General features: G+C 43.4%; 1 protein-coding gene across 2 annotated transcripts in view; it reads left to right on the forward strand.

Moving 5' to 3' along the window:
• smurf1 (SMAD specific E3 ubiquitin protein ligase 1) overlaps nt 1–7,257 on the forward strand; it is a 29,011-nt gene extending 21,754 nt beyond the window's left edge. The window contains exons 12-18 of one of the 2 annotated variants that reach the window (XM_074696081.1): nt 826–940; nt 1,021–1,199; nt 1,301–1,438; nt 1,522–1,642; nt 1,722–1,923; nt 4,420–4,504; nt 4,580–7,257. In XM_074696081.1, the coding sequence (XP_074552182.1) occupies nt 826–940; nt 1,021–1,199; nt 1,301–1,438; nt 1,522–1,642; nt 1,722–1,923; nt 4,420–4,504; nt 4,580–4,679 (940 nt within the window). In that variant the 3' untranslated portion in view covers nt 4,680–7,257. The remainder of the gene's footprint in view (nt 1–825; nt 941–1,020; nt 1,200–1,300; nt 1,439–1,521; nt 1,643–1,721; nt 1,924–4,419; nt 4,505–4,579) is intronic. The other variant, XM_074696082.1, reaches the window with a different exon arrangement.
• Nucleotides 7,258–12,339: the final 5,082 nt, after the last annotated feature.

The following is a 12,339-nucleotide window of genomic DNA, read 5'->3' on the forward strand; positions in this document are numbered from 1 at the left end:
TTTAATTTTTCATGTCAAAACTTCAACCCTTTCCCTTTATCTGGGCTGGGGACCGGCAGAAGTGACCATAATGAGGCACACACTTGTGTAATTCATTTGAATGCGGTTGTCTGCTCTGGAACAGCAGGAGGAGACTGCTGTGAGTGAGGAGGACTGACTGACTGTGTTTTGGATAGGGGAGGGACTCACACACACTGCTCATTGAGATCAAAACACGCTGTAGCCTCAGATTCTCCAAACTCCAGAGAAGTCACAAGAATTGTCGTCTTTGAAAAAACTCGCCAGAAGGGCCTGAAAAGTCATTAGGTGTAGTGACAAAGTCTCTAAATTGGCAATTGCGGTTTTACCCGTACTTTCTTACTGCCGTCATCAGAGCTAACACTGAATCTAAAGTGCTCCCAGGTAGCAGAACGACTCAACGCCACAGGTACAACCTCTAACTCTGTCTGCTGTGCTCATCATATAAACAAACCACATGCTTCCCCAGAAAGTGTTCCGCTGTACTCCTTCACCTCCAGTTGTGCATGCGGAGCTACATACTCACTTCAAACTGAGTAGTAAAATTAGGAAAAAAAGAAAAACATGAACCCAAATGAAGCGGGCCAGAACTGAGTGAGGAAAACCGAACAGTTCAGTTATTTTTCATAAACCGTTACCTGATGGAGAGGTATCCGGGAACACGTTGTTTGGATCCCAATGTACTGCTCAGTGCTCATGAACACGACACATAGCCTGCTAGTTCACACACCACAGCTCTCACTCTTGGGGGCCCCCTGGAGGTAACGGGGCCCTGAGCAGCTGCTTATGTCACTGCTGTGTCTGCAGGGAGTGGCTGTACCTGCTGTGCCATGAAATGTTGAACCCTTACTACGGCCTGTTCCAGTACTCCACAGACAACATCTACACACTACAGATCAATCCAGACTCCTCCATTAACCCAGTGAGTACGCACATACACACACAAATACAGACTGCACTCATAAGGAATGTGTCTGAACTCTGGTGTGTGTCTCTTCTCAGGACCATCTGTCATATTTCCACTTTGTGGGCCGAGTGATGGGTCTGGCGGTGTTCCATGGTCATTACATCAACGGGAGCTTCACGCTGCCTTTCTACAAACAGCTACTGGGAAAACCCATCCAGCTCAATGACCTGGAGACGACTGACCCCGAGCTGCACAAGAGCCTCGTCTGGATACTGTGAGCAAATACTCAGCTGACTGCAGATGACCTGTCTATTAGTTTCTGTCCAGAGAGGTCTGGGCTCTGGGTAAATGTATGTAGTCCTTCTTTGTGTGCAGAGAGAACGACATCACTTCAGTCCTTGACCACACGTTCTGCGTGGAGCACAACGCCTTCGGGAAGTTTTTACAGCATGAACTCAAACCCAACGGGCGCAACATCCCTGTCACAGAGGAAAACAAGAAGGAATACGTCAGGTAGAGCCAACATTGAGCTTCTGTGAGTGCACTGTATATAGCCCTGAGGTCACCTCACCAGAAGCATCTGTGTCTGCTTTTAGGCTCTACGTCAACTGGAGGTTCATGCGAGGAATTGAAGCTCAGTTTCTGGCTCTGCAGAAAGGCTTCAGTGAGCTCATCCCACAGCATCTACTCAAACCTTTTGACCATAAAGAACTGGAGGTACCATGCTGGAGGCACCTTTCAAAGTCTGCATTCGGCCTGCTTTTCCCTCCATAACTCTCTCTCTTTCTCTCTGCAGCTCATCATTGGCGGTTTAGGGAAAATTGATCTTGCAGACTGGAAGACAAACACTCGCCTGAAGCACTGCACAAGTGAGAGCAACGTGGTGCGGTGGTTCTGGCAGGCCGTGGAGGCCTTCAGCGAGGAGCGGAGAGGACGCCTCCTGCAGTTTGTCACAGGCTCCACCAGAGTCCCTCTACAAGGGTTCAAAGCTCTGCAGGGTGGGTCATTGACCAGGACACGCACGCAGGCGTGCACACACACACACACACACACACACACACACGCGCACACACACACACAAACAGGTTCATTGTTTGGTTACAGCTTTATCATGAAGAAACTAACTTGAACAGAAAACAAACCTTTGCTGCAAATAAACAATCGCAACACGTCGTGCTGCTGACGTCAGATTAACCCCAAGTAGATACAGACCTGATCAAAATCTAAATACTTCTTGAAAAATTGCTATAATATGCATTTTGCACATTTGGACCGTAATGAGATTTCAAATAGAGCTACAATATGCAAAGGCAACAAGGGGAAGTGTGACAAAAAAACATTTGGAACTTGTTATTGAAAAAAAATAAAAAGTGAAGTAGGTTGTTTATCACCTTATCAAGAGTTTAAGACCACAGGCTATTAAAGCCAAAATCTGCTCAAAATTTTCATTTTTTATCAGGCATTCACACGGTCATGCCCTCCTGATAGCTAAAGCTAAGAAGCTGTCTCTTTTTGAACGTGGTCGGATCGTTGAGCTGCATAATCAAGGCTTCTGGCAGCGTGCCATTGCTCCTGAGGTGGGACGCAGTAAGTCAGTCATTCTAAATTTTTGAAAGACGACAACGCAATAACCGTCAGACGGCATCTGCAGGAAAGGATTTCAAAAACAAAAAACAAATTCAAAGACCTCGTCTCCTTCAATGCCACAAAACTGCCCGTTTAGACTTTGCCAGGGAGCATCAAACTTGGGACATTGAAAGGTGGAAAGATGTTATATTCTCTGATGAGAAAATATTTAACCTTGACGGTCCAGATGGCTTTCAACATTACTGGCATGACAAGGAGATCCCACCTGAGATGTTTTCTACCTGGCATAGTGGAGGGGGGGTCCATCATGATCTGGGGTGCTTTTTCATTCAGTGGAACACTGGAGCTTCGGGTGGTGCAGGGTGGTCAAATGGTGGCTGGTTATGTGCAGATGTTGCAGCGGGCTTCCCTCACGACTGAGGGCCCACGTCTGTGTGGTAACAGCTGTTTTTTTTAACAGGACAGCGCTGCAGGTCACAGTGCTCGCTTGACGAAGGACTTCTTCACGGAGAATAACATCACTCTTTTGGACCATCCCGCATGTTCCCCTCATTTAGACTTTAGACAGTTGATGAAGTGTTTTTTGAAGTAATTACCTAGAACAGTGGACCTACTCATTACTGAGTCCTACTGAGAAAAACTTTTGTTCTGGTTTGAAGTTTTTTTTTGTAATTTTTTGAGCGATGGTCTTGAACTTTTGATCAGCTGATAAACAGCCTACTTCAGTTTACTTGTAGTGTTCAAAAAATTACTTTTTAAAGTGCTTTTTGTCACACTCCCCCTTCTTGCTTTTGCATATTGTAGCTCTACTTAAAACCTCATTAAGATGCAAATGTGCAAAAAGTAAATTCTAGCAATTTTTCAACTCGTCTTAAGAAATTGATCAGGTCTGTATTTGTCAAAACTACCTCCTTGAAACATTTGCTTAGACAAAAGTTTTTGAATGATGAAAGTCCATCCTGGCCAGGGTTTCACTCAGCATGTTTGATCAGATGAAGTGTGTTTGTTTGACTACATGTGGTCCGACTGATGTGAATGAACTTCAGAGTTCAGTTCAATTAAACATCTTTTTCAGGGACTTTTTTTTTGTAGGAGCTCATTGTTGAATCAGACATGAGTCTCTCTCTTCAACTCATCAGTTCTGAGCTCTGATTAGAGGTTAAGGTCGAACATGGACTCTGACTGTAGGTTTCAGATCACTCCTAAGCAGCAGTAGAAGAGTTTCCCAGTCAGATTAAAAAAAAAAAAAATCAAAGATCTGCTTCAGAAACAAGTCCATTCCTCATACAGCACGTCACACAGACTTAGATCTTTCCTGGCTTCAAACTCACCTGAGGACTGATCAGAGATGCCTGTGTGTCATCTCTGTAATCCTTACATTTTTCAACAAGAAGTGAAGTCAGTTCACATGGTCTCTAAAGAGACATGTCAGGTGTGGATGGCAGTCAGATGGAGGGATGGGTAACGCATAAGGCACTGTTGTAAGCCCTGACCAAATTCTGTCTGTTGACCGGAGTACTGATTCATGTAAAATTAAACAGTACCATGTTTAGGTACCGATACACATCCTTTAAGGGAGTGGAAGAGTAGATGATTTCCTACTGGAAATGAACACTGTATTGCAAGTTTTGAAAAAGCTTTGAGATTTGTTATTTAAAAAAATCATATTTATTATCACATAAACACACAGGAGTACCAAAAAATTGGTACCATTAAGTACCAATACCAGTTGCCAGGTACCAGGCATTGTTACTCTATGGCTTTAAATGTGACAGATGTTTGACCTGTGACCCATCAAACACATCTTTAGTGTCATTAGCATAGTGTGAAGAAGCTTAGTTCTCAGAGATCATCAGTAGTCTGACGCATGTGAGTAGGGCAGTGATAACTTAATAAATGTGTGTAAGGTTCTACAGGTTCTGCAGGACCAAGACTTTTCACCATCCACCTGATAGACGCCAACACAGACAACCTGCCCAAGGCCCACACCTGGTAAGGACTCAGGGACACATATGGAATCATGCATGCACTCCTACGATGTCTCTGACTCTTCTTCTCTGCACCCAGTTTTAACCGGATAGACATCCCACCCTACGAGTCCTACGAGAAACTCTACGAGAAACTGCTGACGGCTGTGGAGGAAACCTGTGGCTTTGCTGTGGAGTGACAACTTCAATGACCATTGGTCACTTTCATGGCTCATTTTACATACAGTATATGCACAAACACACATTACACCAACAGAAAATACAGAAGGCCAAGCATCACGATGACACACTCACCCCCTCGCCACCTCGTCACCTGGCAACAGCTGGGGTTAGGGGAGGAAGCACAGCAGGCGGGGCAAGAACAATCTGGAAATTAAGTATTTTTAACTGTTTTCAGAAGTTTTGAAAGACATTTTTATCCTTCAGTTTTAACAAGCTATGATGTCATTCTGCTCGGGACAGAATCAGTCACTCACACCCAAACCTGCAAACTTTGAAAAAAAGGAGATGTGTGAAGAAGAAGAAGCTGGAGACTGATCATGTTTCTGATCCTTCGATCAGTAGTCACGCTTCATGTCTGACCACTGTCCTGTTTCTCAATGTCTGTGCGTGTGTGTTTGTGTGTGTGTGTGTGTGTGTTTGTGTGTGTGTTTGTGTGTGTGTGTGTGTGAGTAAGTGAGTGAGTGAGTGAGTGAGTGTGTATATGGGTGTACCATGGCACGTGTGTTAGGGGTGGATAAAACGAGCCTGCTTCTCTGTTTGGTTCCCTGCTGTCTCTTGCCTTAGCACTGCGACCACTCTCTGACAGCTCTGACCTGCTCTTCAAACACTCTCTGACCATTCTCTTTCTACTCTCTAACTGCTCTCTGGCCGCTCTTCGACTGCTCTTTGGCCACTCTCTGAACTCTGTCTGACCTGCAATGATCAAACTCTAAACCACTCTCTGACCCACTCTCTGACCCACTCTTTGACCCACTCTTTGACCCACTCTTTGACCACTCTTGGACTGCTACCTTACCAGTCTCTGAGCATTCTTTGACCTGCTCTTTGACCACTCTTTGAACTGTTCTCTGACCCACTTCTGATCACTCGGAGAACCACTCTCTGACCACTTTCTGACCCACTCTCTGACCACTTTTTGACCTGCTCTCTGACAATTCTCTGATCGCTCTCTGACCTTTCTTGGACCTGCTCACTGACCCACTCTCTTGCTACTCTTTGATCTCTCTGACCACTGTGACCACTCTCTGAACTACTCTCTGTCCTACTCTCTGATCCTTCTCTACCCAATCTCTGACTGGCTCTGATGTTTTGTTATTTTTTACTGACCAAGCTGCTACCTGCTCCACAGAGAGCCCACACTAATCTCTTAATCCCCACAGAGAATTAAAGAGGTCAAATATTCAGACTACATAATCTCAGCAGGCCTTGGTGAATTTTGTGAAACTTTTTAACACACTTTTGCAGAAATGCTCCTGTCAGTGTGTGGAAACTGTTTCAGTGTTTCTGACACTGTTTTACATTTACTTCATGTGATGAAAGAGAGAGACCTCCTCCGCTTAAATTTTAAATTCAGCTCTAATGATCCTGTGGCAGTGTCCTGTTCGAAGGCTATGACCTGTTATTTGGATCTTGAAAAGCCATGAGGGGAGCTCCAGGAGCTTTTTATGGAGTCAGAACACTGACAGTAAGATTTGGTAATGAAAAAGAAATTTGGCATTGTAGAAAAAGTTGAATTGAATCTGAAACAAGTATTGGCATTGTAAAATGCTGAATCGAAAACAACATACAGACATTAAAAAAGGACACCATTTTTTGAGGATTTTTCACATTATGTGTTTTTTTTAATGCCAATATTCTGATACATTTTTACACTGATTTTTTTTTTTAGCATCACTGGTTTTAAGTTTCAATTCTCTTTTTTTCTCACTTTCAACCTACTGGCAGTGTTTTGACATGGAGGGGGAGGGGTGGGGTTTGGGCAGGGCTTGGGCAGCGCGAGAACGCGTCTCCAAGTTTTCAGGACAGGAGAGCGGCCTTTGTCGGCTTCCAACAACTTGTTGCCCCTGCAGCTGTGATTGTACACTGGACAGTAGAAGATGCAAGTTCACCTCTAACTACCAAACTACCAGTACGTCTGTTTCTCACGGTCAGTGTTTTTATGGTCAGGCAAATATATTCAATATCTGAATAGTGGCATTGAAAAACACATCATAACATTAAAAAATCCTCAAAAATAGTGTCTTTTTTAATGTCTGTATTTTGTTGTTCAACTCAACATCTTACACTGCTAGTACTTGTTTCAGATTCAATTCAACTTTTCTACAGTGTCAAATTTCTTTTTCAATACCAAGTCTTATTGTCAGTGTTTTGGCTCCATCGCTTTTTGGTTTTACGTGACATGGTAAACAAAACCTCACAAGGCTCTGGACCGTGTTGCATTCTCCACGTCACCAGCTTTCATTTTGTTTGTATGAGCTCTGTGGCTCATCTCTTTCTCCATGGCTGATTGTCTTTGCTTAAGACCATCATGAATGAACAAATAACTCTTTGCAGACATTCATCCTCTGAAGATATGGATAAAAAAAAGCTAAATGTTGAGTGAATAATGTTGAGTCTGTTTCAGATCGGGTTTTTGAAGACTGTTACGCAGGACCATTTCAATCTGCATTTTATAGGTTCACTGTGTAATGGATGCAAGAGTAATGTAACTTAATATGTACTAAACATTTATGAAAAAATGCAATGTAAATAAGATTATATAAAAGAAATTAAATTGAAAATACATATTGTGTTGTGTGTTTTGGTTTCCATTCACTGCAGAGAAAAAAAAAAATTTTCACAGTATGCATCTTTTGGATATTTGTATGTTCACAGACACATTACATCCAGATGTTTTGTTAAAGGTTTTCCAGGACACAGACTTAAGGTCACTGAAGTCTGGAAATGCCTGAAGCGTTTTTTTTTTTTTTTTTTAAACTTAGATTAGTTCAACTTATCTGATGATCTTCATAGAAGCTTGTCTCTTTTCCTGGGATAGCGTTCTTGTTTCCTTGTTTACCAGAAAACAAAACTAGTATAGCTTTAATTCTACAGCTTTATTCACTTAAGATCAACATGACTAACTTCAGCTTACAGGAGTTATGAGCAAAGATCTTCAGAGGAAATAAAGAAAGGCTGAAACTTAGGCCCCGTTTACATGACGCCGAAAACGGTCAATTCCGCAAACATTTCGTTGTGTTTTGGCCTTCCGTTTAGATGAGACCATGTTGCGTTTTCAGTGAAAACACAAACTTTTGAAAACGCTCCCCAGAGTGGAAAGATTTGAGTCTGCTCCTCCACCCAGCCTCATGTAAACAGAGCAGAGCGTTTCAGGGTGAAACGCTGATGTCACCGCATGCGCACTCACAGTTTCAGGTGAAGGCTCTGCACGCAGCCACATTTCCAGTTGAGCCATTCTGGTCCAGTAGGTGGCGGTAATGCACGTCATAGTTGGATTGTCAACCATCTCACGCAACAAAACGGCAGAAAAAGAAAGAACAGAAGAAGAGGCTTGTCCTCCTGGAGTCGTATGAATGCGGATCGTTTTCACGCTGTCCTCATGTAAACGCGGTTGGCTTTTGGAAACGCGAAGGAAGAATCTTTGCGGGAGTCTCCGTGTAAACGGGGCCTAAATGTCCACACCATAGACCAGAGGTTCTCAAACTTGCACCCCTTGCAGATGGAAAAAAAAATTCAAGGACCCCTCGTACTTGTAACACAGATGAAAGACCTACTTACTACCATTTGCACTCTGAGATGCCCTGGGAACTATTTGTATTGTCAAGCATATCAATCTAAATACTTCAGACCTGTTCTTTAGTGCTTGAAAAAAAAAAAAAAAAACACTTAAATTTGAATCATGTAAACACCACTTTTATACTTTGAAACAGAGGATCATTTTATTTCTTGTAGACTCAACATGACAGCCCTGTACTTAGTCTTCATTAAAGTGGAGAATGATGATTTACAGAGGTAAGTTGTAGGAAAGGGGAGCAATACTCGCATGGTCTCAGTGGTAAGTTCAGGATATTCACGTGAGAGGGAGGGCCAGAAGTCTGAGGCACCTGTTGGCATCAGGCTTTTAATGTCCCATCACAGGATAAGTCCACAAGCTCCTCTTCTGCCCTACCAGAAAGGCCACTTGTTGCAGCTGGGGCAAAGGGATCGCACACCCAGTCCCAAGTGTGACCATGCTCCAGGTTTGACAAAATAATTTTGATTATGCTGAGAGATCCGACGCATTAAATAAGAACCCACTGCGACACAGGTGTCACAACACCTTAAAAAGTTCTGGGAAGTTCCTTATACAGCTGTGTCCCCAACTTTAACTCATGAAGTCCCTATGTGACACATACCGAACATCATGATGGGTCATGTATTAGGTCATGTGATTGTGTTGCCATAACAACATTTCCAAGATGTCTATGAGCCAGGCTGACACATATGAGAGAGCTAGCCACAATTGAAAAGCTTAATTTTTGTTGCTAAAGGTGTGATTCAAGTCATTTAAGAGTTGTAATGATTACCTAACATGGTCTTTACTGCTGTGAATGTAACCAAGTATCAATATGTCTCTCTCTAAATAACACAAAGAGGAAATTTAAATAAACTCAGCAGGAAGATTTTTTTAGGGTCTGGTAGTAGTATGCTACCTAAGTCCAAAAGATTATATATATATATATATATATATATATATATATATATATATATATATATATATATAATTTTATAAATGTCATAAATACGCAAAGCTCGCCACAGCTTTGGTAAAGACTTGTGAGTTTTTGACCAATATGATTGAAGGATTGCCCGTATACAGTTCAACCGAACACCATATCAGCCAATTAAAAGTTGACAAGGGCGGGTCTTTTGTGTGTTGAGAGGTTGTGACTGCGAGTGTGAACTTCTGTCACAGCGAGTTAGCCTACTCAGCAGCTAACGCCACCATGGAGCGACATTTTATGAAACCAGGAGAGGACATTTCACTAGTAGACATAGGCGTTAAAACTAAATGGCGCTGGGCGTGGATGGATGAGGTGGGCAGCGGTGGAAAGCCCTTTGGAAGCTGGTGCCGAAAGCTTCGAGAGGCAGGGGCTAGCCTCTGCGTTGTATGCTCCGCGAAGCTAATATACGCAACAAGCGCCAAAAAGGTTTTGCCTCACCACGAGCTTTGCCCGGGCCATATCGTAGCTGTCCACACACTTCATCACACAACGATAGCTGGAGCCAGGGCCACCACGGTGCTATATACACATTTACCCATACATGTTTATATTTATAGCAGTTAACTTTTACAACACACGCAAAATCACACAACAGCAGTATATGTGCTCACCTAGCAGTGAAACAGTACAGTTGCTCAGGCGTGTGAAAGGCGGCTAAGACTAGCTGTCTCATGCTCTCCCCTCTCAGCAGTAATCAAGTACCACCCCCCTGAACTCTCCTGCTTTGGAATCGCTGCTCTACAGCTGTAAAGCGGAGCTCACTGCTCTAACATTTAGAAACAGTTTGCATGCTGAACTAGGGTGACCATATTTTGATTTCCAAAAAAGAGGACAACGGCACTGGCCTCGAGGCACAAATTCAGACAGGCTTCTTTTATTCTTAATATTTTCACTGCTCCGTGGTTTCTCCCGTCTGTGGAAACACCACAGTACTGGATTTTTTTGAGTGCTTCATGAGTGACTTCAACAGAATGGGGGGCTATTACACCTAGAGATGGGTACCGAATCAGGTACTTCAAAAGGTACTGACCGAATTCTGTCAAAAGTACAGAGTACCGATTCATGTAAAATCAAAAGGTACCACGTTTGGGTACCTGAACACATCCTTGTGACTGTGAGGAAGTGAAAGAATAGTCGATTTTCCATGATGGACATGAACACAGCATTGCAAGGGTATATACTGAAGGATATATATGTTAAATTGAAAAAAAAAATATATATATATATAATATTGTTAAAGAAATTGATATTTCTTACCACATAACTACAAAAAAGTACCGAAAATTTGTACCGTTGAGCACTGGTACCGATTGCCAGGTACCAGGCATTGGTGCCAGCACTCCTAAACTTTTTAGCAACGTCAGAGTCAGGAAATGTCTTTTTAGCAAGGCACTGGTGCAATCCATGGACCTGTAGCTGTTGTGGTGTTTACAGTATGAAATGCCATTGTCATGTCATGTTTTCGGTGTCCATGTGAGCTTTGAGATCTCCAGCACCTTTGTTGGACACTGAGACATATGTGCCAGCTTTGCACACGGTTCACTCCACCTCCCACTTGTCCCGATCGGGACGGTATGACGGAATTTTTTTTTGCAGTTCATCTGTGAAGCTGCACTTACGCTCAGGCATCTTCCGTGCATTACAGCTCCGCTGTCTAAACAGCCCAGTCTTCTCCGCTCTCCATCTATGTCTCTCTCTCTCGCCTTCTCTCTGATCTTCTCACTCTCTATGCGTGTGTGTGCACGCGCAGAGCAGACCTGCCCACAAGGCAGCCTCTCGGTAAGTGATGCGCATCACAGTATTGTTTGCAAGCGCCGGTCAATTTACGGACGTGCATAATGGTCCTATGAAAATCAGTGAACACCGGACATTTTTGTGAATTTATTAAACCCGCCCGGACACCCCGGACAGGACGTAAAAAGTGGACATGTCCGGGCAAAAGAGGACGCTTGGTCACCCTATGCTGAACTGAATAATAGACCAGCTGAATAATCACTGGGTTACATCCTCCCCCACTTAAAACCTGACGTCCTCATCAGTCTGACTATCCAATAACTCTACAATCTGCCCCTGCAAAGATAACAAAAACATTTATAGCAATGTTTGTTGCGCTGGTGGACTGACCATGTGTGACCTACAAGCAAACTTAGAACCAAGCTAGTAATCACTAAGGTAAGCAGGGGGCACTCGCCCCTTCTGAGGCCTTCTCTGTGCTAGGGGTGGGGAGTGTTCAGAGTCTGATAACCCAGAGTGATCTGAACTAAACTCAGGAGCATCAGGATTCAGAGAGCTTAGCAATTGAGGTCCACTTGGGCTACGTTCAGACTGCAACCCTTAATGCTCAATTCCGATTTATTGCTCAGATCCGATTTTTGTGTTTAGCTGTTCAGATAACACATGTAAATGTGGCCTGACTGCAGACTGTGATGTGAACAGCTCACTCTTCAGAAGTGACACGCATGCTCAGTTTAACATTAATGACATCACGCACAGCACGGTGTGAAGAGGAGCAACAAACACAGAGCAAAACTGTGCTTCACAATGCTGGAAAGTTTGTTTCTATAACGCAGAACCTGATGTTACAGCAGCTCACCTTGAGTGAGCTCTTATTAAAGTAATTATGGCTATATTTTATTTCTTATAAACCTTAAGGCGGACGCTCTCTCCCGCACCGGGGTCTCTCCCGCTGACCCTGCTACATCTCAGAGCCGTAGTGTGCTGAACAGGTGAACAAAGGGGCAAAAACTTCGTTTCGTCATCTGTTCTGATGTTTCGTAGTTTGTCTGAGGGTAGATCAGTTAGGAGCAGACAGATCTCTGACTGATGCTGTCTCGTATGTACAGCAGCGCACAAATACGCACAGATGACACGGACAGCAGTGGATCATTGGCGTCTCTGCGTCCTGTAAACTGTTATTTTAGCCTGATGAATCCATTCAAAAAGTCGGCGCAGTGATAATAAACTAAGTTTGTTAGATATAATACAAACGTACGATTCATTCACCTTTATCCTTTAATGTGTGTGTAACGGAGACGCCAGTCGATCGCCCCAGCGCTCTCTCACTTTTTCTCAT

Source organism: Halichoeres trimaculatus, unplaced genomic scaffold (assembly GCF_033239565.1).
Source record: "Halichoeres trimaculatus isolate MK-OKI-2021-1 unplaced genomic scaffold, fHalTri1.1 fHalTri1_scaffold_20, whole genome shotgun sequence".
NCBI classification, from domain to species: Eukaryota; Metazoa; Chordata; class Actinopteri; order Labriformes; family Labridae; genus Halichoeres; species Halichoeres trimaculatus.